Source organism: Perna viridis, chromosome 10, assembly GCF_037379345.1.
Source record: "Perna viridis isolate PV_CMFRI_1.1 ecotype Kerala chromosome 10, ASM3737934v1, whole genome shotgun sequence".
NCBI lineage: Eukaryota > Metazoa > Mollusca > Bivalvia > Mytilida > Mytilidae > Perna > Perna viridis.
In genome coordinates, this window is record NC_142454.1 from 20,799,328 (window position 1) to 20,827,004 (window position 27,677).

At 32.1% G+C, this 27,677-nt stretch overlaps 1 protein-coding gene across 1 annotated transcript; it reads right to left on the bottom strand.

Annotated features, from left to right (window-relative positions):
- Window positions 1–27,677, bottom strand: LOC148604905 (glycine receptor subunit alpha-2-like). Its single transcript, XM_088549409.1, has 8 exons — window positions 27,083–27,677; window positions 8,402–8,463; window positions 4,348–4,415; window positions 2,776–3,005; window positions 2,446–2,528; window positions 1,925–2,086; window positions 965–1,365; window positions 1–634 (listed from the first exon to the last, which is right to left on the bottom strand). Exons 1-8 carry the CDS (start codon window positions 27,163–27,165, stop codon window positions 452–454), a joined length of 1,272 nt encoding a protein of 423 aa, XP_088405535.1. The 5' UTR covers window positions 27,166–27,677; the 3' UTR covers window positions 1–451.

Below are 27,677 nucleotides of genomic sequence, written 5' to 3' on the forward strand. Positions count from 1 at the left end.
TTTTTTAATTTTTTTTTTAATTTTCATTTTTTGTTCGTTGAAAATGTCCTTTCACAACACCTACTACAGGCAGAAATAACAAATTAGGACAGTAAACAAGGCAAATCCAAATAACACCAACCAGTTCACTATAAATGTATAGGAATTTCAAACAATTCAATAAAAGACGATGTTAAATGTATTCTTCATTACCACTACAGTTAACTGCTGAAATTACATTTCTTTTTCACTCCCTTATATTATTTGCTATGGCTATTTTTGAAAATCGTCAACTGTTTTGGGCTGGTTAAGTAGTTAACACAGTTAAGTAGCTGGCTAAATTCATAAATGATCTTCTGGTCAGTAGTCTTATAAATAAGTATTTAAATACATATACTTAATATGTCAAGTGGTAAAATTAGATTTACTTCCGCTCTGCTGACATTCCATATACTTGTTCATAAATTTAGAATCATCCTAAGTAATAGTTCCAATAAAACACGTTGAATACTGCGAAACAAAAGGGAAACAAAAACCGAGCAGCAACATCTAAGTACATAGCTTGTACATGCCCAGGAGTTCTATTCATATCTTTTGAAAGTGTGGGATCTGTTGTCGGGTCAAGTTTCATCTCTCCTTGGTCACCAATCACAACCTGCAAAACAAACCAAAACAAAACAAACAAACAAACAAAAAACATTCTTAGTCCTAAAGTATATCCAATTATAATTATCAAATAATCTAATCTAAGCAAAAAAATGTGGTTATCTTTGAAATAACTTAAAAATAAACTATTATTTCAGGAGCTATCTATGACTTATTGCTTTTTGTAATAGCGATTGCATTCATGATATCGGATGACACCATCTTCTTCGTCCGCGTTAGATTCAGAAAATGTTTCTCCATGCACAGTACGCGGTGTACTTAGTAAACTACCTTTTTTTTATAATGAATTAATCTAAAAACAAGAAGATAGCTTAGTTACCTCAGCAGACTTCATCTTCTTTTTTCTTGTAGATAGCCTAGGAATAATTGGAATATCTTTCAATTTAAATCCTCTATTCATGTCCTTTCTACTCAGAACATTTGCAACAGCAAATTCTAGCAAGGCAGCGAACACAAAGAATAAACACGTTGCCATCCATACATCAATGGCTTTTGTATACGAAACTCTCGGAAGTGACGCATTTACACCGGAACTTTGTGTTACCATTGTGAGGACAGTCAATACTCCTAGAGAAATCCGTCCTGGAACTGCCCCTACGTTTAACCAGAATGACATCCATGACAGTAAAACAACAAATATGCTAGGAATGTACATCTGCACTATGTAATAGTTTATTCTTCTTTCAAGTACTATGTCAGCTATTAGTCGGCTGTGTGTACCTGAAAGAAAATTTTGACTAATATTTAGAATAAAGAAAACAACATTAAAATACGATGGTAGTTGTAAATGTGGAATTCGAAAAAAGTCTACGTTTAAAATTCAGTTTTACCGTATTTTTAAGGAAAAGTGTACTGGATAGAAAAGGTTTTACCCGCTAAAAAATGTTTATAAATGAATTTTATTGCTTGGAGCGTTTTATTACTGATTAGAATTTACCTCTATTTTCATTTCATTGAATACAAATCGGATTATTCTAAAGTGCAAAAAGAGAAAAAAAATACCAAATATTTACGTATGGAAACAACCAAGACAGCTGAATGGATTTTTAACAAATCAAATCAAATATTCATATCTGATAAAAGTTATAAAAATCACTGTAAGATATTTAATCAGACACCCTTTATTTTCCATTCATCATGAATATCGCGACAAAAAATGCTAATCAAAAGAAAATATTTGCTTTCCAGCAGTGCGTAGGGTACTCCTTAACACATTATACCATTATAAGCCCTTATCATTTTTTCTTTTAAATAATTTTCTGATAACAGTTGACTTTACCTGAATCTCTCCTCGAGTATGATTCATTTTTGATCACAATATGTCCTATAGTGAACTGTGGTAATTCTACCCTTTTATTTTTTATGACTGGTGTGGGAATTTGTAGAGTTGAATTTTCTTGTGTCATCCAACTCATCTGTAAGCTCTTCTCACTCAAGCTGACTAAAATAAATATGAAAGGCTGTTAAATAATCAACAATAAAAACAAGAGAGGGATTCTTACAAAACAATATCGACCGATGAAGACTACATATACTATTTCCGGTTGTGTGGTCAAAGTGTATTTAAACTTCATTGAAGACAAACTTCCCCTTTTCTAATATTTTCAAACGCTTTACGACACTTATATATGATAAGGGGTATACATTGTATCTTATCAAGTCGTTAATACTAATTCTTGCATATTGTATCTTTAAAAGAAATAAATGAAGTTACAATAGTAAAATCCTATATATTGGCACTGCCGCAAAATGTTGCACACACTTGTTAGGTCACCAAATTATTGCCAATTAGATACTTACAACTCTCCATTTCTATTGAGCAAGTTTGTCGATCAAACGGATAATTGTGGAGCATCATTTGACAACTTAATGTCAATGATAATCTGCAAAAAAATATATGATGAATTATATCTATGATACTTTTCATTTAATTGTCGTTACAAGGTTAAATAAACTACGAATAACTTTTTATAATTTAGAGTTATGAAATGACAGGGGTTATTGCTACACAATTTATTTTATCATAGTTAAAAAGAAAAAAAAACAAAAAAGTCCCGTTCATATGAGTACTGCATATAAAGAACAATGTAGCGGTGTCAATTCATTTTTTTTGCTGTTAATATATATTACCTTGCTGTGTACGATATTTTCCCATTTTCGTCGGCACTAAGCATTTTATTTGGAACAAAAACTTCATGCACCCTTGCTGTTTTCTCGTTTGGGAAATAGATATCTGGCACCCACAAGCCTTCTAGACTTCTGTGGTCAAACAATATAGTGTCGCTCTTCGACTTCATTATCCAATTTGAATACCTCTTGTCGTTCCATTTAAGGTGAAGGAATACTCCTACAGAAAATTCCTGAAAAAATACGTTTTTTGTTGACGTAAATGCTGATGATCCTTAAGTAATAGGCTAATAATAATCTTTTTAAAAACAAATATCTAAATGCTAGATATGTATTCATTACAGCTTATCATCTGCAAATGTTTGAAAATAAAATTTGGGTAAACGACATCTAGGGAAATATGAACGTTGTAAAGTTTTCTTTTTTTATCAAAGAATACTAGTAACTGAAATAAGAAGTTCAATTCATTTAAATATTCTAAGAGAGAAACAAGTCAAATACTCACATCACTTAGATTCGAATACCAATCAAATGTATTTCGAATTTCTATATGCTGTACACGTGTTTGAGTTAGTTAACTTTCACCAGCAGCATCATAACCATTTTTAAAATTTTTGTTTTATATATAATTTTAAAGTAATCTGGTATATAATTACTTCTGGAAGTTTCTGCAACAACTTGGAGAAAAAAGTCTCTCTTTATAAATAAAGAAATTTATATTTCAATTTAACTTAAAGATTTAAATTGTTTCATGAATAATTAAACTAAGATCTAGCAATTACATATTTATTACTTTAGGTGCTCTCTTTTAATATTAATGCCAGCTGAACGCTGAGATATACCCACTTCGTAATTTTTACACTTTAAGTATATGGCCCTTTAAGTAGGCCAATTTCTTGAAACAAGCAATGCACACCATTTCCGAGTAGGTATATATGCAATATGTGTCAAATTTTATACGAAAATCTTGAAGAGAAAACCATTTTATCGTTTCATGACGCAAGCAGTTTTGAGTTTTGAGAGTATTTGTTTTAAGAGGTCTCAAGTGGTTATCTTAAACAAAATTATTAACGCCATTTTGAAAAGATAAAGATGTATTAAATTAACCTAATCATGTGTTAGCTGAACACCCCATGGTTTTGTTTATTAAATCGAAATGTTTTCAAATATTCATGATAAATCTGTTGCGTTTGCTCTAAATTTCGGATTGCCCTGCAAAGTTTAAATCGACTTGAAGTACTTGAATAACCTAAAATATTAGAACTCTTCGTGTAATAATGATCTATCCTATTTAATATAACATTGGAAAGTGGGTGACAATATGCAATGCATTTATACGCATGAACTTACCAAACGTTTTACAAAATATATTTTTATTACAAAATTACCAATAGAGCGATACAGTGATAAAACACATATTTTAATAATAAAGAACCTTGGATCGTTGCAAGGTTTTGGGATTGCTTGTTTACCAGTAAATATTCTTTCACTATGAAATCTTCAAAAAAATACACGAGTGTTATATTGCAGCAAAACAATATATCAATCATTTATAACAAATGTTCATACACTTACCATATTAGCTTCATTTATTGAGTCAAAACTGTCGAGGTTCAGCTCACATTCTACAGTTATAGGCGCCCCTTTAAAAGATACAAGCAAACACATGTCAATAGAAGTAATCAACTAATGAAATACATTAAAGCCTGGTCTAACCAAACCCTGGATATTCCAAACACCTGTCTTAACCTGTCTAAATCATTTATATTTAAAAGTACCTCTATATTTGGGGATTTTGTACGTCGCATCTAGCCTGACGAACTTGAGATAAAGAATACTATTGACACTGTGAAGTCAGCCTAATATCTTGACCTACACTTAGAGATCGATGGTAAAGGAAAACAACTGACCAAACTGTACGAGATGACTTTTCAGCTTTCCTTTAATCTATGGCAACATTCCTTCAGCACGTACATTATACCAGAGCTCACCGTAAGTATGCAGACCCTTTGTACCGCGCTAGAATTAGCCTTCTAGAACAGGGTTATGTTGCTACAAGATTGCAGACATAACTACAGAATTTGTATGGTCGTTATCATGAACTCGTGGATTGTTCCGGTGTTTCCAAATCCACCATGAGAACCGATTTGTTAAATGTTTCATAGTTTTCCTTCCCTATTTCGTCTTCATCGAACATGACTGTTTATGAGCAACTCGACAGGTGTTTCTAGAAAAGCAAAGGACGCTTATCCTATCGATGCACCTGGCCAGTGCATCTAGTTTTTAGTAGAGTCCGAGGTGCTCTTTTTACTTATTTTGCTTTGTATGTATTATTTTAGTTATTTTATGTTCTTTGTTGCGTGTGTCTGTTTTCCATATCTAGTCTTTGTCCCTCGATGACATACTTATGATTTCCGCTAAAATCTTGGTTCCCTTGATTTCTCTGTCATTTATCACAAGTTGCAAAAAAAAACCCCGTGTTCTATAAAGCTAATCTAAAAATGCATCAGTCTATAGATTAGAAATGAATATTCTTATCAAACGTAATTTCACACCAAGACGTAACCTGGATCATACCCATAAGTGTATTGTAATGAAAATCACATAGTTTATATACTGATAATCCATCACTAACGACTATGATACTAAATCTAATCTGCCAAGACACTGAACTGTCATTGTTTGTAATGTCCGTTTATATTAAGGCGAACGGCTGTATCCAGTTCTTGTAAACCCATAAATCACCGAGTATTGACAGTGTACTGACAAGGCAAACTCTACGAATCTCAAATCCGACAGACTTGTGTTCATTTTATTATAATATTTTATAAGCAAACTGGACAGGCCAATCATGGCATATTTTTTAATGTCGGATGTATGTTGATTTGTCTAAGCCTATCAGTAAAAGAAAAAAACGAACGGTTAAAAAGGTATATATTATCAATATCTATCAATTAAACCAGTAAAATTAAAATGTCTGCCTACAATATTTTAAAATTGACAAAAGGAACATTAAAACTGCATTTAAATGTTAAGTAGCACTCCAGCTAAGAACCATGCAAAATTTGATTCATGGGTAAAAAGCCTACATATTTTTATTTTTGATATTTTGTTTGAATTGCCATAGTAAGCAGAAATTAACATTCAGTTTTGCATATAACCCGTGCTCTTAGGAGATAACAAATGTATAGAATGCACTGTAGATTTCAAAATTAAGGGAGATAACTCTGTAACTGACGCTCAAATACAATAGAATCTACTGGATTTTCAATGTTGATTATCTCCTAAGGTCTCACTAACCACTTCTAACGTTTCCAGTACTTTACATGTTAAAAAAGTAATTTTCAAAGTCTCACTGTGAATTCCCAGGACAAATGACATCTTAAAGCTGTATACCGTTGCGAAGCTTGGAAAATAAGGCTTCAAAAATCATTATGCTAATGGTACGATCATAGTAGAAATTCTTTACAAAATTTACTTGAATAAATAATACTGCAAATCCACATTTTTACCTGTTCTGCTAACTGACAGCATGGAGGCAAATTACTCACACATGTAAACAATATTCATACACTTTTGTAGTTAATTACATATATGATTTTAAAGTACACATTCTCAGCTTTATTTTGACTACTTTTAATCATAATACACACAAATAATGCACTTACAATGCATATGTCTAGGTTCAGTGTGTTTTTGGTACTACATAGGGGGGTGGCCATTTGACCCGGAAGTGGTTAGTGAGACCTTAAAAACATTTTATGAGTTTTTATGTTTTTTCTTTTTTTACATTTTATGAAAGCTTGTGGTATTGTGAGTCTAATAAGACCAAAACTATCAAAATCAGACATAGGACTACAAAGAAATGGTCATTTTTATATCATGCCCCTCAATGATATTTTCCCTAAATTACTAAAAAATTACAATTTTAACTAACTTGTCACACCAAATTGATACCTATGATAATTCAAGAAGTTGTAATAGTAAATATCATTTATCATTATGAAAAAAGAACAGATTTCAACAATTTATATTATACCTATTTCATTACTGTGTGACTCTTAGTCTGTGCTGTGTGACTATTTGAGTACTTTGAATATCCCAAGCAGTGACGTTGTGTATTTCATGGATGACGTCAAGTTATGAGTCACTGTTACTGATAAAAATCTTGTTGCTATGTTGTTTTTTAAAATACCTTGCACAATGCACCTCTTAAAATATAGCCAGATTACCAATATCACTATACTGATATGGGAAAATGAAAATAATGAACAGGAAAGGCAATTTTCTTCAAATTATGCATTTCTCTGAAATATGCCATAATTTAATTTATGGTCTCACTAACCACTTCTAACGTTTCCATTACTTTACATGTTAAAAAAGTAATTTTCAAAGTCTCACTGTGAATTCCCAGGACAAATGACATCTTAAAGCTGCATACCGTTGCGAAGCTTGGAAAATAAGGCTTCAAAAATCATTATGCTAATGGTACGATCATAGTAGAAATTCTTCACAAAATTTACTTGAATAAATAATACTGAAAATCCACATTTTTACCTGTTCTGCTAACTGACAGCATGGAGGCAAATTACTCACGCACGTAAACAATATTCATACACTTTTGTAGTTAATTACATATATGATTTTAAAGTACACATTCTCAGCTTTATTTTGACTACTTTTAATCATAATACACACAAATAATGCACTTACAATGTATATGTCTAGGTTCAGTGTGTTTTTGGTACTACATAGGGGGGTGGCCATTTGACCCGGAAGTGGTTAGTGAGACCTAAGAGCAGGCAGATTTGAATGAATAATTGCACATTTCAATGTATATATGATTTTGCATGATTCTTACAAAGACAGCTACTTCATATATATTTGTAATCAATGAATAAATAACTGCAAATTGTAAGATGATTGAGAACTAGTTTACAATTTTTATTTCTGTCTCATAAAATATAGACGGAAATAGGTCTGGCTAATTACAGGTAATAACATTTCTGTTTTCGAAATATTATGCACGAATAAAACATGTATCCTGTATCAGAATGAATAAACTTGCTTTTTAAAGCATAAATCTAAGACAAAGAAAAAGTAAATGATGAAATTAAACAATTATTTAAAACCTGCAATGACCTTTTGTACATTTGAAACAGAGCCTAAATTAACGATGTCAAACGGTGAAATGAATCATGCAATCTTTAACACTGCAATAGCTAAAATTACATTGTAAATAAACAATATAAGAATCTTGTTTAACATTTAATGCAAATAATGAATCCATGGTTAACTGCAGGATGAGCATGTTAAAAACGATATAGACAAGGAACGTACATAAAGCAAAGAAACTGTAGTTAGAAAGAGCTAACAACATGCAGAAACAAAGGCAAAGAGGAGAACAAAATGTACTCAAATTAAAAAAGCAGCCCTGTCTCAAAAACATTTATTATTTGTATCTTTAATTTTATCATAATGACGAAGACAAAAAAAGGAAGAAGAAAAGGTTGAAGAAGGGTACGCCTTAAGATTACATACTCGAACTTTTTTACACAACACACATAGACAAAAAAGCGATATGTAAGAAGTACATGTAACCTAAATTTGAATTTGAATACATAAATACCGTTTTCTGGAGTCGGTGGAATCTTTCCAATTTCTTTTAAAATCCAGGCATGAACTTCAGTGCTGAAAAAGCAAAATACAGAAATGTTAAGTTTTCTAAGGAATACCCGTATGATAGGCTACTTATGGAGATATTACAGAGATGCTTGCTTTACAGAACGAAGTGGAGGATTAATATAATTGAAACAACAAAACAGAAATGAAGTATATGTCAACTGATATTGTATCTAGATAGCATTGTTAATTAGAATTTTACCTTACGCACAGCTACCAACAGTATCATCAAGATCTAAACATTTAAAATCAGACTTTCGAAGCTTTGAAGAAAATAAGATATTGAACTTTCTGAAGTGTAGAGATGTGATTATCAGCTGCTTCCTGAGTAAATTTTATGTGCCTTTAAGGCATGAAATGACAGCTCTCTGTAGTTAAAACATATCCATTGTGACTTGTCTGGAATGACGTCAAAGAGCTTAATATAATTTTATGTTTTACCCATAAAGGCTAAGTTTTATGAACCGCAAAGTTCTAGGAATGGAAATATGCGAGCACCGTAAAACTTCTTAGAATATAACGCCTGCTCTAAAGGTTCGAACAATCTTTTTCGAATTACGTACGACATCTCATTAGAACAATTTTAAGACATCTATTGTCATGTTTTATCTTTTAGTTTCGTACACATGAAGGACGTCGCTAACGCTCCGTCCGAATTAATTATAAAACCAAAATTGCAAACAATGCATGATGATATTAGCCTTGAAAAAGTAGCGTTATATATGACATTGAATTAATTAATTTCAAGGTAATTTGTATAATTAAGTTCATTTCAATATAAGGCACATGTTTTAGGATATGTTTCAAGTAAATCCGACGATCTCCCGGACAGTAAGTATTTCTATGGCATTTATTTGCTCAACCTGTCATAGAAAGTTAAAAGGCGCAACCCTCTTAAATAAAACAACATCTAATGTTGATGTAAAATAACGATTCCTACGATTTTTTTTATCACAGAAAAGTGCAAAAATTCAAAAATTGCTGACTTGAATAAATTAGAAAAAGCCATGTTACAAGCAAAACAACTTTTGATTCGCCTACTTTGAATTATATTTCAGCAGTTGTCAAACCAGTCAAGTGGATGAAATATCCATTAAATATGCAACATTTACATATAATTAACTACTGACATCAGTGTCAGGGAATTTCCTAACCCCATTCATACATGCTTTTACATGGTACGTATAACGATGAACATATCTAATATCTATCTGCCAGGAAGTACAAAAAAAAAACGGTTGATTTTATCAAAAAATGATCGAATAATACGCTTTAATATAAACTTCGAAATGATAGGTATTCCGTTTTCACAGCTCAGTGCTGTTTGAGTTTTTACTTATTTAAGATTGATAAGTGCAAGATTAGCGGGAATTAAATATGCACTCCAGCCAACATATAACTAGGCCAACAAGAAATGAATATTTGATTACATTGATTAAAGAAGCAGAAAACATACGAATCCTCAATTTAAAGCATGGAGCCATTTATTGAGTTCTCTGAGTACATTGTGAATAAAGAGGGTTTCAATGTTAACGCTAAATATTTCTTTTGAATTTACTGTAAATTCCGTAATTACAAAGTGTTATTAGTATATTTAACGAATACCAAAATACAACTTTTCATGCATTTTCTTTACAACCTAATTCTACTTTTACGCACGAACCAGTTAAACTCAAACTTCTGCAGATGTAACGTACTAAAATACATAACGTTGTCTACGTTTAAATTACGTTTGGCAGGAAGACAACATTTAAAGCCTGCTGAGGGAAGAACAATAAGTAGCTTTTACCAGAATGTGTAACTAGCAGGTTTATATTGTTATTGTTTAAAAGCGGAGATAAGACAGCGGTATTTGTTATCGTTATCAGCCTGGCAGCTTATACAGAGGCACTTACGGTTTCAAGTTTGATCAATGCATTAATTCGAACCATTCAATATATTTTTAGCATCGCTGTTCAAAAAGGATTCGTACAAAACATATATTGAATCATCAATATATTCAAGAGTTTTTTTTCTATGCTGTCTGTTTCTTGTATCTGCGAAACGTTTTACACCAGTCATAAATCCTCTACTTGTTCTTAAGGATCTTTTGTGAATGTTTCATGTCTTTGATAAAATGTATTATAAGGAGTGATTTTTTATTTCTTTACACTTAAGTAACTGTCTTTGTAAGAATCATGCAAAATCTGAAAAATGTGATACACCCCCAAAAAGCTACAAATATTTATTTTTTGTAATTAAGTTGTTTTATGGGTCTATACTATGAAATGCGCAATTATTCATTCAAGTCTGAGTTAGAAGATAATCCACATTGAAAATCCAGTAGATTCTATTGTATTTGAGGGTCATTTACAGAGTTATCTCTCTTAATTTTGAAATCTACATTGCATTCTATATAATTTTTATCTCCTAAAAACACCGGTTATATGAAAAACTGAATGTTTATTTCTGTTTACTATGGCAATTCAAACAAAATATCAAAAATAAAAATATGTAGGGTTTTTTTTACCTATGAATCACATTTTGCATGATTCTTAGCTGGAGTGCTACTTAAATATTGATATCTTAACATTACTCGTAGATCTGATTCTTTTTACTGAGAGTACATTAGCATTGTTCTCTCTTTTAAGTGTTTGAAATGCTTCAATCTCCTGACGACGAATAGTCTTATATGTTTTATGTAGATTTTCTTTTGACATGATTATTCAGAATAAATAACTAAAGCTGAATGATTGCAGTGCTAAAAGTGCAGTGTGTAAATGTACCTTTTGTCATTCCGAGCGAAGTTCAAATGAATATCCATGAAACGTCTTAAAAGTAACTAAGATTACTTAAGTATTCAAAAATATACGGGCTGGTGTCCTGGTCGATAACGTTGATTTAATGTATTTCAATGTGATTCCAAAGTGTCATGATTTGTAATTCAACATAGTTTCGCAAGCGATATTGTGATGGAAATGAACCATTAAAGATTCAAAAAAAACATTTGCAAGATGAATGCTGATTAAGTACAAGCGTTTCCTTATAAGACTTTTTTTTTACATGAAAGTAGTTTAGAAATATTAGCAAAGGACACACTTCGGTGTTTTTTAAATAACCATATGAACCGTTGGCATTTTACGAAGTTTTTGAAGGTTCTTTATTTGTAACATATAAAAGTAATTGTGTTAACATTTGTATATTTAACCATTTGTATATTTGTATACTTTTTCCGCGTTGCCAGTTCAGATCAACTAATTTACTCGTATATGGCATTTGACATAAGTCAACTCATTGCGGCGTATAAACTACTTTTCATCTAACTGTGTTGATTGCCAAGCATCTTATTTGACCGCAAGAATATATTTAACCGTAGATTACAGTACTCAAAATAAGTTGATCGCATCCATATTCCATCAGTTTATAATTCTATTTCATTGCCCATTTTTGGTCTGAATTAGCGTATTGATTGGAAGAGTACTTGCATCATGGAAATACGTACATATGTACACAATAATACGGATTTCTTATCGCAAATAAAATTTCTAATGAGAAGTACTCATGTTTCATTAAACTTTTTGCCCTCACAACAGGCGCGGAACGATGGAGTTGTCCAATAATATGCCATTTTCGGTCAATTTTTGTTGCATTCCCAATAATCAGGATCTGGATGATTTTTTAAGGAAGAAAGTAATTTAATATAATAGTCTCCAAATATTGAATGTCATCATGTAAATGTGGGGTGTATTGTAAACTTACTTATTTTTGTGTATTGTGCCATCTTATTTTCACATCCATTTCATATTATTGAGACCTGTTTGAGACAATTCGTTTTCGGTAGTTTTACTTGACGGCGAAAAGTATAGCGAAAATAAGTAAATAATTAAAACTCTTCAGCTTTGGTTTTATATGTTAATACAGACAACCAAATGCACTTCAAATCCAGGAAATATCCACAAGAAAAGCATTTATCGATATTTTTACCGTTTTCGATCGTCTTCAGACCGTAAACCGACAGCTTTCTTATAAAGGATAAGGAAACAAATGCAATTTCTCAAATGTTAATGCGTCCATAGCGATAGATGCAGGGACAATATGTCGGATGTCTATAGAAATAGATGTACATTTACGTAATAAATTGTATTGAGTATGCCAGTGTAACACTTTTACAATAAGGATTAAAGGAATTGTGATTGCAAGGCAAATATAAATTTTCGGAGAACTTTTTTTCGGCGACAAACTATGAAGATTAGTTTACAGCTGCGTTTGCCATGTGCTAAGGTCATATAACTCATGTACTTTATAATAATTGAAGAAGACAGAATCTTTAAACAAATTATGTTTCAATGAAACCATCAGATATATTGTGCTTTTATTGCTTTAAATGGTTTAATGTGAATGATGACAAAGCAAGGCCAAAAAGAAGACAGTAAAGCGATGTGCACTTTACAACAGTCATTTGTTAAATCAGAAATGGCAGTTTGTGTGCTACAAACGATATTTCAAATAAACGTTTGTTCCTTTGTGCCCAATCTTACTAAAAACTTTAATAGTCATAATCTTTTGTAAATTCAAAAAGAACAATTTAATTTATTAAATTTATGAAAAAAAATATTATAATGGTATATGTTTTATTAATGAAAAGTATGTTTCATTTTAAATTCATATTATATATTTGTATGTTAAATAATTAAACCATGACATAATTTTACATTATGTCGATGATATGTCCAGTAAGAACATCATTCAAATAACAACTAAAGGTAAACAAGTGTCAAATGGATTTACCATGCTACTTATAGAAATATTCTCATATAATGCATAGTTGTCCTTTCCTCGTTTGTATACCCCGGAACTTAACTTTTATGATCAAGGGAACCAAAGTTATAGCGGTAATCAAAGGAATGCAATCAAGGGACAAAGACCAGACATGAAAAACAGACATACACAACAAAGAACATAAAGTAACTAAAATCATACATACAAAGTAACAAAAGCAAATGAGCAACTCGGACTCCACTAAAAACTGGGAGCATGGACCAGGTGCACCGGTAGGGTAAGCGTCTTCTGCTTTTCTAGAAACACCAGCTGAGTTGCTCATAAAAAGTCAAATCCGGTATAGAAAAACGAGGAAAGGAAAACTATGACCCGTTGAATAAATCAGTTTTCAAGGTGCAGATGGATACACTATAACGATCCACGAGTTCATGATGACGACCATAAAACCTGTAGTGATGACTTCAATCTTGTAGCAACATAACCCTGTTCCTGAAGCCTATTTGTTAGAGTTCTACCGCGATACAAAAAGTTTGCGTAGTTTCTGCAAGCTCTGGCATAACGTATGAGTTGTGATATGAACAATCCATACGCAGGTGGTGAAGGGATGTTGCCACAGATGAAAGGAAAGTTGACAATTTTTAACGAAAAGTCATCACGTTTGTCGTAGTTTGGTCAATAGTTTTTCTTTACCATCGATTTCTAAGTGTAGGTCAAGATATGAGGCTGACTTAACTTTTCATGAGCAACTCGGTGGGTGTTTCTAGAAAAGCAGAGGACGCTTACCCTACCGGTGCACCTGGTCCATGCTCCCAGTTTTAAGTGGAGTCCGAAAATATTTGGATTTAAAAAAAAGATCGGATGTATTGCTTGGGTAATCCTCCCGTGATTGTTTTAATAATACCCTTGCAGTGATTGGAGAAGAAAAAAATGATAATACAAGAATCCCTATAGTAAATTATGTTTTTATAAACTAGAAATGATCAAACGCGTTTTTTAAATAGAGAGATACTTCATTTATTTAATATCCAATCAATTAAACAATATTTTCTTATTTGTTCTTCGTAAATATAAGTGAGATTAAGGTAAAATTGTTCAGTTGTAGTAAATAGACATTTGTTAGCATCGTGAGAATTACATTACCAATTCTAATTGCTAAATGAAACAATTTACTCAGCACCAAGTATCTTCTATCAATGAAAGTCAATTATGATTTACTTTATAGTATTAATATGAAAGTTTAACTTGACTAATTAAGTAACCGATAAATGAAATGAAACACGTTAGTTCTTTTTTTTAAATACATATTTTTCAGGTGAGGGCAAAAGAACTAGTTTTAATTTGAGCAAGAATATAAGCAAACACTTTTTATTTTTTTTTTATATTTGCCGGTTCAGACAAATTTAGGTTGACCAATTCTTTGCTTGCACACATAAATCTAGAAACCTTGATGCTATCCATTTATTTGAGTTGAAAGTTGTACAATCCACACAGATTATTGTTGCCTGATACTTTGATATGTAGGAATCGTATGGAATTAAAAGTACAAAAATCATAATTAGAACGTAAAATATGACTTTCATAATATGAATGACGATGACTGGACCAAGAAAACAAGTAAAACACTAACAACGCAGTGAACTGAAATAAAATAAGAAATCCGAACTCCAAAAGAAACCGAAAGTATAAATGAGATACAACGAATGAAAATGTACTTTGCTATATAAGAGACACTCATCACTGATTTTGATTGACAACGACAAAACGTAAAAATGACTACAATATAACTGCAAACAATGTAAGCTTTTAATGCTTTATATAAAGTTCAAGCGCCATTGCATTTAAGGATAGGCGATACTAGGCATTGTTTAAGTTGAGGCTTGTACAAGGAAAGCAATATAACGGGTCAATGGCGTAAAAACAACCAAGAACCCAAGAACAATATTAAAAGAAGCTCTTAATACTTTTGGAATATGGTAGATCTACCATATATATATATATAGAAGGGTCTGAAAAATTCCCGACGATGTTAGAACTGTCAAATTTGCGAAGCAAATGTTTGGTTGTTCCCTCCGCGGGACTCGAACTCGTACCGCTGTGACATCTATGGCAACACTGCCTGCACTAAGTCCAGCACCCTAGACCACTCGGCCAGCTAGGCTATATAAAAATATAGCTTTCGCTGGCCGGGTAATTCCTTCTCGTAGGATTAATCTAGGGCTGTAACTTAGTACACGATGTATGGTAGTACGGGACAGGTCATCTAGGTGTTATTGTGTAGGATAGAAGATCAAATTAATGATGCATGTCACAACAAATCAATATTATACAACGTCTCAGAATGTGACGACTCCATTCGCTACACTGCTCCATCGGATCCAATTGATACAGGGAAGATAACGTAAACTTATAGAAGGGTCTAAAAATTCCCAACGATGTTAGAACTGTCAAATTTGCGAAGCAAATATTTGATTGTTCCCTCCGCGGGACTCGAACTCGTACCGTTGTGACATCTATGGCAACACCGCCTGCACATGTGACATGCATCATTAATTTGATCCTCTATCCTACATAATAACACCTAGATGTACTGTCCCGTACTACCATACATCGTGTACTCAGTTACAGCCCTAGATTAATCCTACAAGAAGGAATGACCCGACCAGCGAAAGCTATATTTTTATATAGCCTAGCTGGCCGAGTGGTCTAAGGCGCTGGACTTAGTGCAGGAAGTGTTGCCATAGATGTCACAGCGGTACGAGTTCGAGTCCCGCGGAGGGAACAACCAAAAATTTGCTTCGCAAATTTGACAGTTCTAACATCGTTGGGAATTTTTCAGACCCTTCTATAAGTTTACGTTATCTTCCCTCAATTTGATCCGATGGAGCAGTGTAGCGAATGGAGTCGTCACATTCTGAAACGTTGTATATATATATATATATATCCTTTATTATTATCACACAAAAAAAAAATAAAATAAAAATATAATTAAATAAATAAAAAACAAACAAACAAAAAAAAAACAGATCAACATGTATGTTTATAACTTTCTTGTTTAACTCTTACGTAAGCTGGGTTCATCCAAATATGTTTTTTTTACATTTCAATTCATTCCTGTCATACTTCACAACAAAATGCTGTAATTATTTTATTTTGTAAAAAAATATTGGTCACAAGTATACAATAACAAAACCGGTTATGAACATGTTGAGTACTTTCTATTCTGACATTCATACAATGGTACTTATGAACAAAAATGAAGGAAGTGGAAAGAATATTTTACAAATATAGTTCCATGCATTCTTAAAAAAATGCTACTCCATTAAACTTCTTCTCTTTAAGTACAGCTTTGCTGTACGCTTTGGCAGATATTTGATAAGTTTAGTCGCCAGGGACTCGAAACTATGTGCTGAAACGTGTGCTTGCATTGATTTAACATTCACTAAGCAACTTGAACTGTCAACGCACATAACATTTTGTCCGTATATTAAAGATGCACTTAAACAAATATGAAATGACCGAATACTGTAAGCAATACAATTGGCGCCAGAATAACTCAGTGATACAAACATCCTTCGCAAATGACTATTTCGGTCAAATACTGAACTAATCAACCACAAAATATCACAGAAAACCAAATTACCATTGACCCTTGTAATGTGTATTTGTCAAGTTGATAAATAGAATCTGAAAACTAGCAATAATTTGAAGTAATGACAGTGTCTAGAGATGAATGATATGATGATAGACATTATTTTGTTTCCTCTATATTTTCGGATAGGACTGATATGGTTCAATTAGTAATAAAAATAAAGTGAAACCTGTATGAACCGAACCACTAATAGATTAGGAAATTTCTTCGGTTAAGAAATGTATTCAGTCAATTAATGGTTAAAATGTATAACAGAGTAATCAAGAGAACCAAGGTTATAGCGGAAATCAAAAGAATGTAATCCAGGGACAAAGACCAGACATGGAAAACAGACATACACAACAAAGAACATAGAGTAACCAAATTTATACATACAAAGTAACAAAAGCAAATAAGCAACTCGGACTCCACTAAAAACAGGGAGCATGGACCAGGTGTACCGGTAGGGTAAGCGTCCTCTGTTTTTCTAGAAATACCCGCCGAGTTGCTCATAAAAAGTCAAATCCGGGGTAGACAAACGAGGAAAGGAAAACTATGACCCGTTGAACAAATCAATTTTCATAGCGCAGATGTATAAAAGGTATATGGACGGCTTTTACACAGCTTACCGGTTTATCTAGGGTTTGGTTTACACAGTTTACCGGTTGATCCAGGGTTTGGTTTTATTGTACTATTTGTTAAAATTATCTTTCTTTGATTTTGTCAAGTTGCTGATTATTATACGTGCTGATTATCACTTGTTGTTCTTATTGATAACAACATGTTAGAGACGTTTGTTGTCTTGTTGACAAATTTTTAAGATCTGCAGTAAAGAACACGTGTTAGCGACCACCATTTTTTTCAGCAATAACCTGTCTTGAACGACTGTGATTAAAATATCCTCATTAAGTACATTCTATGCAAAAGTATCATGTATATAAATACGACCTCTCGTTTGTGATCATGATTTTACTCTACCTTTGAGTGTTACTAGAGACAGGTTTACTGTATTTAGACAACAGTATGAACAATCAACTCCTGTGTAACCAAATGATGAATACGTTTTTAGTGTAGTCCGAGTTGCTCATTTTCTTTTGTTACTTTGTATGTATTATTTCGGTTATTTTATGGTCTTTGTTGTGTTTTAATGTTCTCCATGTCTGGTCTTTGTCCCTGGATTACATTCCGTTGATTTCGGCTAGAAATTTGAGTCCCTTGATTACTCTTTGTCAAAGGGATATTACGGGAACCAGGTTTTGAATGGTAATCACGACTGATTTGTTATGCTGTATTGATAGTTTATATGTCCCAGCCAAAATGCATTTAGTTTCTGCAATCATTTGATTTTGTAATTTGCTGTATCATATATTTTGCGCTAAAAACTTCACAGGATTGTGAAAGCTTTTAAAAGATGTTCTCAACCTTGAGAGATACAATCTTTATTGCTTTAACTTGACTCTATTACTAATCTCAGTAATACTGCAGTTGGAAAATAAGAAAGAATATTAAATCGTCTAAAGTAAACTTATAAAAATAAATGTATTTGATACGTGATAAGAAAGATATAATAAATTTATGAAATTTCTATTTCATTTTTTGGATAATAAAATTATATATGAAACTGAACGAAATTTTATCTATTTAGATGTTTAGATGTTATCTTTCAGGATAAAGGCAAATGATTTATGAAGTGGCATGGTTTGGTGTTGAGGTAAAAAAGAAAACGTTTGTTTATTTCAATTTCAAAAAGGACGTAAAGGCAAAAATCTATCTAAGAATATGAAATAATTTCTTGATGTTCCTATGAGGCTGTCCATGTAAACATCAGGCAGATCCAATGATATAGGTGGCACAAGGTAAATTGTAATGCGTATAGCATAAGTATGTCAAATAGTAAACATATTTTTTTCAAGCGACCAATTTTTTCCCAAATTAAAGGTGTGTTCCCTATTTTCAATAAATTTAAATGCTTTCTGTGTAAATTATTTCCCTTCAATCCTAGCAGTTAATCAAAACCAACATTCAACTTTGAGAAAGGGTGCATTTTTTATATGAAATTAATGAAATGTTTTTGAAAAACAAAATTTGTTATGTGCCACCCACTGCCTGGGTTTTGCCTGGACTCCCTCTCTTAACAGTTCAAGATGAGTGCAACCTTCTGTTGTAGTGAATTCGTATGATTAAATCATTTCCATACTATAAACAGTGCGTGAACAATCTGACCAAAATATATCATTTAATGCATTTTAACATTAATGCAAAAATCCTTATTTTTTTCAGAAGAATACGATCGTGTACTTAGCGACTACAAATTGTCTTAAATGATCAAAAAACAAATTACATGTAATTTAGTTGCTCTTCAAAAGATCGAAGTTTCAGGTTAAGGAAGCGTCACTAGAATGAGAAGCTTAGCGGAGCAAGGCAAAAAAGTTATTGGGGTAGAATCTGTGAAATATCAGATACATGTGTTTAATTCAATAACAATATTTTCCAAATAAAAAAAATAAGTGGAAATACCCAGGCCCGTGCCCTACGATTCCGCATCTGTATCATTCGAATTTTGAAATAGGCGATCTATGATACCATTCACAAAATTATTTTATCAGAGATTCATTTCATCTAACAGGTGTAGCTTCATAAAATGTCCTAATTTATTAAAACACTTTTGTTTAAAATGTATATTTAGCACTGATTTTTAACATACCTACAATGTTATTTCTGCAACCCTAACGACTGTGATATGAATTATTCTACTAACCAAGGTCAAATATTACACATCATGTACTATATTATAATTGTACGAGCTGTATTATTCTATTTAGAAACCAGTGGGTTGATGCCACTAATTGTGGATCAAAGGTCTCCTACAGCCTTTAGAGAGATTTATCTGAACATAACTATGTTTCAGAGTATTTATTATATAGATAGCAGTATTTTATCTAATGTTCCCAGTGTAATAAGAGTCGATAATTCAAAAATAAATTCCGTAATTTCACTCTAGCGCTTTCACGTCACAACTTTGATATCAATCCGCCAATCACAGAATTTTTAATTCACATTGAAAATATCGATAAATAATGAAGAAAATCTATATAATAAATAGGATAATTAATTGGATATCGTGAATAACCAAAATATTATCACTCGTGCCAAGAACGCTTGAGGATTTAACTCGTGCGCGGAATAAGTTCCGCACACTCGTTAAATCTAGGCCTTCTTCGGCACTAGTGATAAAATTTTGGTTTTGCACCCTTTCCAATAAATTATCCAATTATCATATGTAGTGTAACAAAATTCATACCCCCAATTCAATAAGGCTTCACTCCTTGTATTACACCGAGTAGTAGATTTAGTGTCCCGTTTTGATAGGTCGGGTTTATATACAATTTATTTTTCAATTAAAATTTTCTTCCTTATGTATTTGTTTCTAATGCTGCTGATGGGTGATTGCTCCTTGAAACATGTGTAGGGAATGTTTATTTTTTTTCAATATTTACATGATCGGTATTTTTGTGTATCAATGGTGTTTTTAAATTAAGGATACGTCAGAAGCAACATATTGACCATGAAAGTTCTTCTAATGGTTTGCAACGTAGCGAAGAAGTAATATTTGAAACTGTGCTTATTTCGAAAGAATAGCACTGATAATCATTTCCAAAACGCCTATACCTTGAAAAGACAAAGGACGACAAACAAACAAAAATGTACAACAACATCTACGCGTTACAATCTGAACTGTTGCCTCCTTGGTTTATAAATGATACTTAAAATAGAACATAAAGACAAAGAAATATAAACATTGATTTATAAATAGCTTTCCAATGTTTAGAAAAGCTGTATGATTAATTGAACCTTTCAATGACGTCAAAAGAAAAAGTGTGTATTACAAGAGACACATTGTGTACAGAAAAGAGGAATATAAGCAGCAAATTCTCACAAATTATTAGCTCCGTAAATATGTTATTTAAAGATTTTTTTTCACAATTTCTGGGCCTGCATTAATAAACAGAAAGTCCAAAATTTGTGCAAACAAAAGAACAAAATGCGAATGGTTTTTCGTTCCTTTTAAAAGATGACACCAGCTATATATTGTTTGAAAGAGTAATCAAGAGGACCAGGCGGATATCAATAGAATGCAATTCAGATATAGAGACTAGACAGGGAAACAGACACACACACAAGACTCCAATCGGGATTGATAGTTTTTTCGTCTTTACTTTAGTTTAAAAGTCATGGTCGGATGTGTTTAAGTGACTCTTTTTAATCCGTAAAATGTCAAAAGTTGATACTTTTGAAAATTGTTTAACACTCTTTCCAAAAATCATAAGCTTTCCGACATGAGGCTCTTTTACAATACGTTTAATTCAATTTCTTTTGCTGATCCTGCAATGTATCTACTGCTGATGTATGTATAGTTTATACAAAAGTCTTTTGGGAATGTAAAACAGATTTTCTACTTTTGCAGCTGCAGTATCAATATTACATAATACTCAGACACAAGCAGTTCCACTGAAGAGATCACATTAGCTATTATTTTCATTGTAGATTGTTTATATTGTGGAGTCATACATGTAGATGTTATGGTCAAAAATGAATACACATGAAGTAAAATAAATGAAGTACAGTAGAGCATGCCAAAAAAGGAACCCTGAAGAAACCGGAAGACTAGGTATTCAGACATCTCCTTAAGTCTATTTTCAATGCTATGTTAACCTATGTAAACCAAATATCTGCTTTAATCGTGCGCAAATGCTAAATATTCTATCCAGGAAATTGTTATTTCTTATTGCAACTTTTGTTTAAACATATTGCAGGTAACGCTTAGATTCTTAACTTGCAAAATCCAAATAAACGTACATTTACTTTGTACATTTATAGATTAAAAAAAAAAAGCACGTCTTAACCAGTCAATTTTGGAAGTCCCTACCAATTAATTTCAATGTATTTAAAGTAATCAAGGGAACCAAGATTCTAGTCGAAATCAAAAGAATGTAATTCAGGGACAAAGACCAGACATGAACATAAAGTAACTGAAATGATACATACAAAGTAACAAAAGAAAATGAGAAACACAGACTCCACTAAAAACTGGGAGCATGAACCAGGTGCACATGTAGGGTTTGGGTAAACCTGTGTCAACAGAGCAACAACGTCCTTAGTCTGTGAAAGATGTTCATGTCAGACAAGTTTTAACGTGCATACAATCGTCTTTCTTTAACAGAAATGCATTTTAAAATATAACGCATACAGAATAGGATTTCCAGCTGAAATGTAGGCTGTCTGACATTATCATATGCTTATATTGTATATTATAATAGTTAAGGGAATATAATGATCCAAAAGATATTTTGAATGAAGATAATACTTCTAAATGTTCGTACAAAGCTTCACCTCAAGTTTGAACATGATAAATCATTGAATCTGGAGTTGTCTTGCAAGAAAACAATAGAACATTTGAAATTAGTTCTAGTTCAAAACGTGAAAGAAACATCATTAGATGGTATAATCTCTTTCAATATAAAGACGAGACAGAGAAAATACAAATCTTTGAAATAGTTATTCATTTCAATAACTTAAAATGAATAGATTTCCTGATAACGCTTGTACCTGAAAAATGAAATGCCGATTTATATCAATACTTCCTTGAAATGAAAGTTTTCATTCCAAGAGATCGTCGTGAACTAATATTTTAGTACTCATTGTATTAATACCGGACCAGATTTCTTAACTGCAGACGTTTGAGAACTTTAACTTTAGTGAAATACAAAATAAAGGAAAGAAAAAGATTTCCGTATTTTGTTCAATGGATTGCACTAATATGCTTCCATTAAATTTATATCAGGCTTTTTACATTGCAGCAATGCTTGTATTAATGATTTTGTCAAAATGTCGTTTCACAGGCTAAATCATCTACATATCGAGTTAAAATTAAGACATGTATTAGGAACTTCATTTGCACCAAAAGGAGATGGAAAAAAATAATCATCTGGAAATTGAATCTGATATAATAGAGGGGTGGTGTTAGAAGCTGACCGAACCATATGCTCAACAACATCTGGAGATACAGTATAAAAACCATAAAATCGCAAAAAAAACTAGTTATCAGAGTAAATGAAAACAGTTTCGTCATAATTTAACCGATATAAAATATAATTGTAACGATAGACGCTGCCAAGAACAACACCATTGGACTCCAGGATTTGTTTTAAACAGCAGCCCAAGATAAGCGAGTATCAGATGTTAAAAATTAAGCGAAAAATAGATCTCCCATTCAAAGGATGATGAATGAAAACTATCTTGTAATTTATTTTCCTTGTCACTTTATGACTATAACATACTACCTCCCTCTAATCCTGACGCGGAATAACAACAACATATGAGTTATCTATGACGTCATAAAACGTATTTGTGTTTTCTCCTGGAGGGTGTACCTGCCGTAACTTTTCGTGGGAAAGTTCGAATTAGCTTTTATCAGTTCGGTATACCTATATATTTATTAAACTGAAGACGTATATTATCTTAACAAATTTTCTCATCATGCAAGATCATTTGTGCTGGAGAAATGCAAGTAACTGTAAGATTTACTTTCAAAGATCTATACCTGCAGTCGCAGATGTTCTTTATTTTTCCACAGACTTAGACCTTCAATGACCTTGATTAAACCGTATATAACAATGAACCTATAGATATTTCAGTGATGCGAATTTTATATACTAAATATGTACTCCAGGGTCAATGCTTATTTGATAATTTCCTTCAACTTTGTATTCGCTTAAGTACATATAACATACATAAGGCAAAACATTTGCAGGAAATAGCAATGTTTAAAAGAGGATAATAATAACGTCCCCATCCCGATATTGAGTAATGAAAAATAATTAGACCATTGAAATGGCTCCTTAATTTGGAGAATGGAAAGTAATTACCGGATTCAACCATATTGCAATAGAAACACAAAGTAGTAAGAAACAATAATGCACAATAGAAATATATGCTTTTATATTGTTTTTTAGATGGACTTTTACCGAGGTTTTATGTTTTTGTTTACTATGGAAGTCACTATGATAATAAACACAACATGGCTTCATCCGACCCCCTTTCAACTGAAAATGTAGCAGACAAAATATCCTATATTGACAAGAAAAAAATATTCAATGTCGGCTTCCTCCTTCCTCTGTCCCGGTCATATTAAGGAATTTCGAATTTCAATGAGGTAAGTTTAGGCTATATTCTAGATGCGTAAAATCGACAAAACTTTACAAATTTGGCATCTGAATTTCATAGAATTGGCATGGTTGCATTAGTGTATTTCTCATTACATGATTTGGTACCTCTTAATTATACCAATTACACTTTAAAGACAGAAAGTATAAATTACAAACGATTTAATAAGAAAATAACTTCTCCTCAAGAATTTAGAAAATGAGTTTGCTGACTTTTGATGAATTCGAACAATATGGATAATTGCCGTCATTAAGCTTGTTATTGTATTTATAGCTCATCCTCTCAGAATTCAGGTGAAATATTATGATTTTACGACATATGCTGCATATTTGCCAACTTCGACAGAATAAACGGGCTTCAGAATTTGACATTCCATGGATTAAAATACTATGTGAATGTATGGTGACTTACTCTTTTAGGTTTAAAATATTCGCATTAAATTTTAAACAGCATTTAATGAAATACATTAGAACAGACAAATAAGATTAAATCATTTCAAATAATTTGGAAAACTGGCTTTAGCTACCGATTTTAATGTATTGCCGTCTTACACACCCTCTTCTATATATACCACTCCATTCATTCTTATTACGGAATAAAACAAATAAAGTTAGCACGCATTACGAACTTTACAACAATTTCATTTAATCATCCAAAGTTGCTTTGCGTTGTTGTTGCTCCTAGATAGGTGTACATAAATGTTTAACGTAGTTGCTTTTCATTTTATTATATTATTCTGAACAGTGAAGCAAAGCTAGTAAGGAAATATCCATACGAAAACGATAAAATCTTAAGTAGTGAAAAATATGCAACAAACCCACTAAAATAGCACCATTAGGCTTTCAACACGAAGTGAGGGTCACACTAATCGACGCCTACTATTTGTTCTTTATCGTGTGTTAACACTGTAGCAAATTAATTTAAGGAGGTAGATCTAGGGAAAGGGGCATTACCCTTGAAATCAATGAAATGTTTGTATTATATTCAATTTCACCAAAGCCTTTCAAGCTTCTCATTGAAACAGAATAAGATAAATCCAAGTTACTTTGATGCTTACATGAGATTGATGTAAAATGGTACACATGGTAAACATTCCAATGATTTGTAAAAGTTGTGTCTCTTACCCTAGGTCTACTTCCTTAAAATGTGCAAGTTCATTGGGGGAAATATAAGCATTAAATGTAAGCTTTTGTTTACGAATCAGGCAAAATAGGAGAAATCAACAACATACATGTGAAATATTCACCGCATTTGATCCTCGCATCATTGGATTTGTTCAGGACGTTTTTCAATAGAGTGTTTGAAAAATGAGGTACACTGCCCTTAAAATATTTATTTTAAGAGCATTTCAATGAAATTATAACGCAGCTGAACAAAATAATATGGATTTGCTTTATCCCTTGATTGTGATGGTACAAATAAATAAATTAAATTTTCAAAATGATGTTTGTTTTTCAAACCATGTTTCAACCATGCCTGATTCTTACAGAGGCTCACACATAAGAATATGTAATAGTTAATTTCAGTTTACTTGCAATATATATAAAACCACGTTGTTTCACAAAATGTTCAATGTCATTGGCTGTTTCAAAATCTAAAATAAATAAAACGAAAACTGACATTGATACATGGCAATTTAGGAAAGGATTTTGGTACATGTAATACATAGCATTATTGGAATTGAAAACCACCAAACAAATAATGCCATTTTATAGCACCAATACATAACGAATGTTTATTAGTTAAATCTCTCAATTTAACTCTGTATATCAATAACTGTATACTTTGTAGACACCTTTTTACAACGTTAATCACATTGTCAAGAAGTTCATTGTAACGAGTACGGAGGAGGAATAGTGTATAGACAAAAAAAAAAGAATGGTACCTACTCCAGTAAAATTCGAGGGATGAACTCAGGTGACGAGGAAGGGAAAGGAGTTGAAGATCAACTCCGTTGAAAGAGGAAAATATGGAAGACAGACATAAGACGTTTACCGTACTAGACATCTATATCCATTTATCGGTCACATTTGACCGTAGAACGATTAGTCTGGCTACTATAATCTATAGGCATTACATCCTTGTCCCAGTGGTTTTTGTGTGATTCGATAAGCACTTTCTACATAGAAAATCTGTGTCATGTTTGCAATTTATAGCAAGATGTATGAATTTAAAACACCTCTATACACTAGGGCAGTTCGTTAGATGTTTTGTTGTCCGTGCTGGAACAGGAAAGGTCAGCAATCAGCATATATGTCATACGTCATCTATAGTTTACAACATTTATTATGTTATTCAATGATTGACAAGTTATATAATCACTTAGCTAATTAATTGAAATTGAAACAACCTCATTGCCTAATTTGACGTGAAAAGATAATATTACATTTTTATTTCAAAATACATGTAATATATCATTGTACAACTTCGTGCTTAAATTATTTAGAGTTTGAAAAGACCTTTTACTAAGTATATGATATTCTCTTTAAGGAGGTAGACCTAGGGTAAGGGACACAACTCTTAGACATCATTGGAACGTTTGTATTCATCATTTTACATCAATCTCATGTAAGCATCAAAGTGACTTTTTGAATATTGAATATGAATATGATACAAAAATATCACTGATTTCAAGAGTTATGTCCCTTACACTAGGTCTACTTCCTTAATACTAGGCAAATGAAATAATGTCACTATATTACCTGTGTCCATTTCTAATACTAAGTATATCACATTCGCTTTAATCGCAAACAGGCACAAGCTTTTATTACATAACATGTATCCATTTCTTAGCAGGTAGTTAAAGAATTACTGCAGGAACTGCACATAGACAGTTTCATTGAGATGCATCATCTAGGTTTGTGTTTAGTCAAAGCATCATTGTATGGATAAATAGAACTTTATAGCAGATTATTTAATACAAATGATTCTTTTTCCAAATGAACAAAACTTTCTACAACTAATGCATGAATGTATTTTTCATAATTATGTTGTAAAAGCGAAAAAAAATCAACTTACTTTTTGCTATCTGCACCGTACGAAAAGACTAGAGAGGTGACGAAAAGTCCAAGGACTAAGAATCTGTGATGTTTCCGTGTCATCTTAATGTAAACGATACTAGTCTTAAGCCGTAACAAACTCCCATGTTTAATATGAATAAACTAGTGTAAGCATTTGATATTATCTTCAAGCAAATCGCCTGCCAATTTATTCTCCAAAGAGTTTGTATATAAAGATACTGATATAATATCGAACGCTTTATGCTCAACAGACAATCTCGTACTAGAAATGTATTTGAATTGTACAACACGCTAATGTAATCACATAAATATAAAGTTTTTACAGTTTAAACACGAAATTAACTAATGATGTATTTTACTATCTTTTGCTTTCCTTTCCTTAGACTTATCACGTGACTTTGTCCGGGACTCCATCTTGATTTGCTTTAGTCACATCCGGAAATACCAATATTTCGATGAAACACTTTCGATAGTTGTAAAGGTTATTATCTAAGTGTTTCTGTAATTACCAAATTCATTAATGTAATGAGTTTATGCTACATACTTAGAAATCAATTCAATACGTTTGAATTCTATACGATATTACAATTAAC

Bases quoted from the DNA above. Each gene is read 5' to 3' on its own strand.
- LOC148604905 (XM_088549409.1), bottom strand. From the start codon at position 27,165: ATGACACGGAAACATCACAGATTCTTAGTCCTTGGACTTTTCGTCACC. The intron at 3,006-4,347 runs GTAAGTGTATGA...GTATTTTTTCAG, and splicing joins CAATAAATGAAGCTAATATG to GAATTTTCTGTAGGAGTATT. The intron at 2,529-2,775 runs GTAATATATATT...ATTTTTTTGCAG, and splicing joins AAAATATCGTACACAGCAAG to ATTATCATTGACATTAAGTT.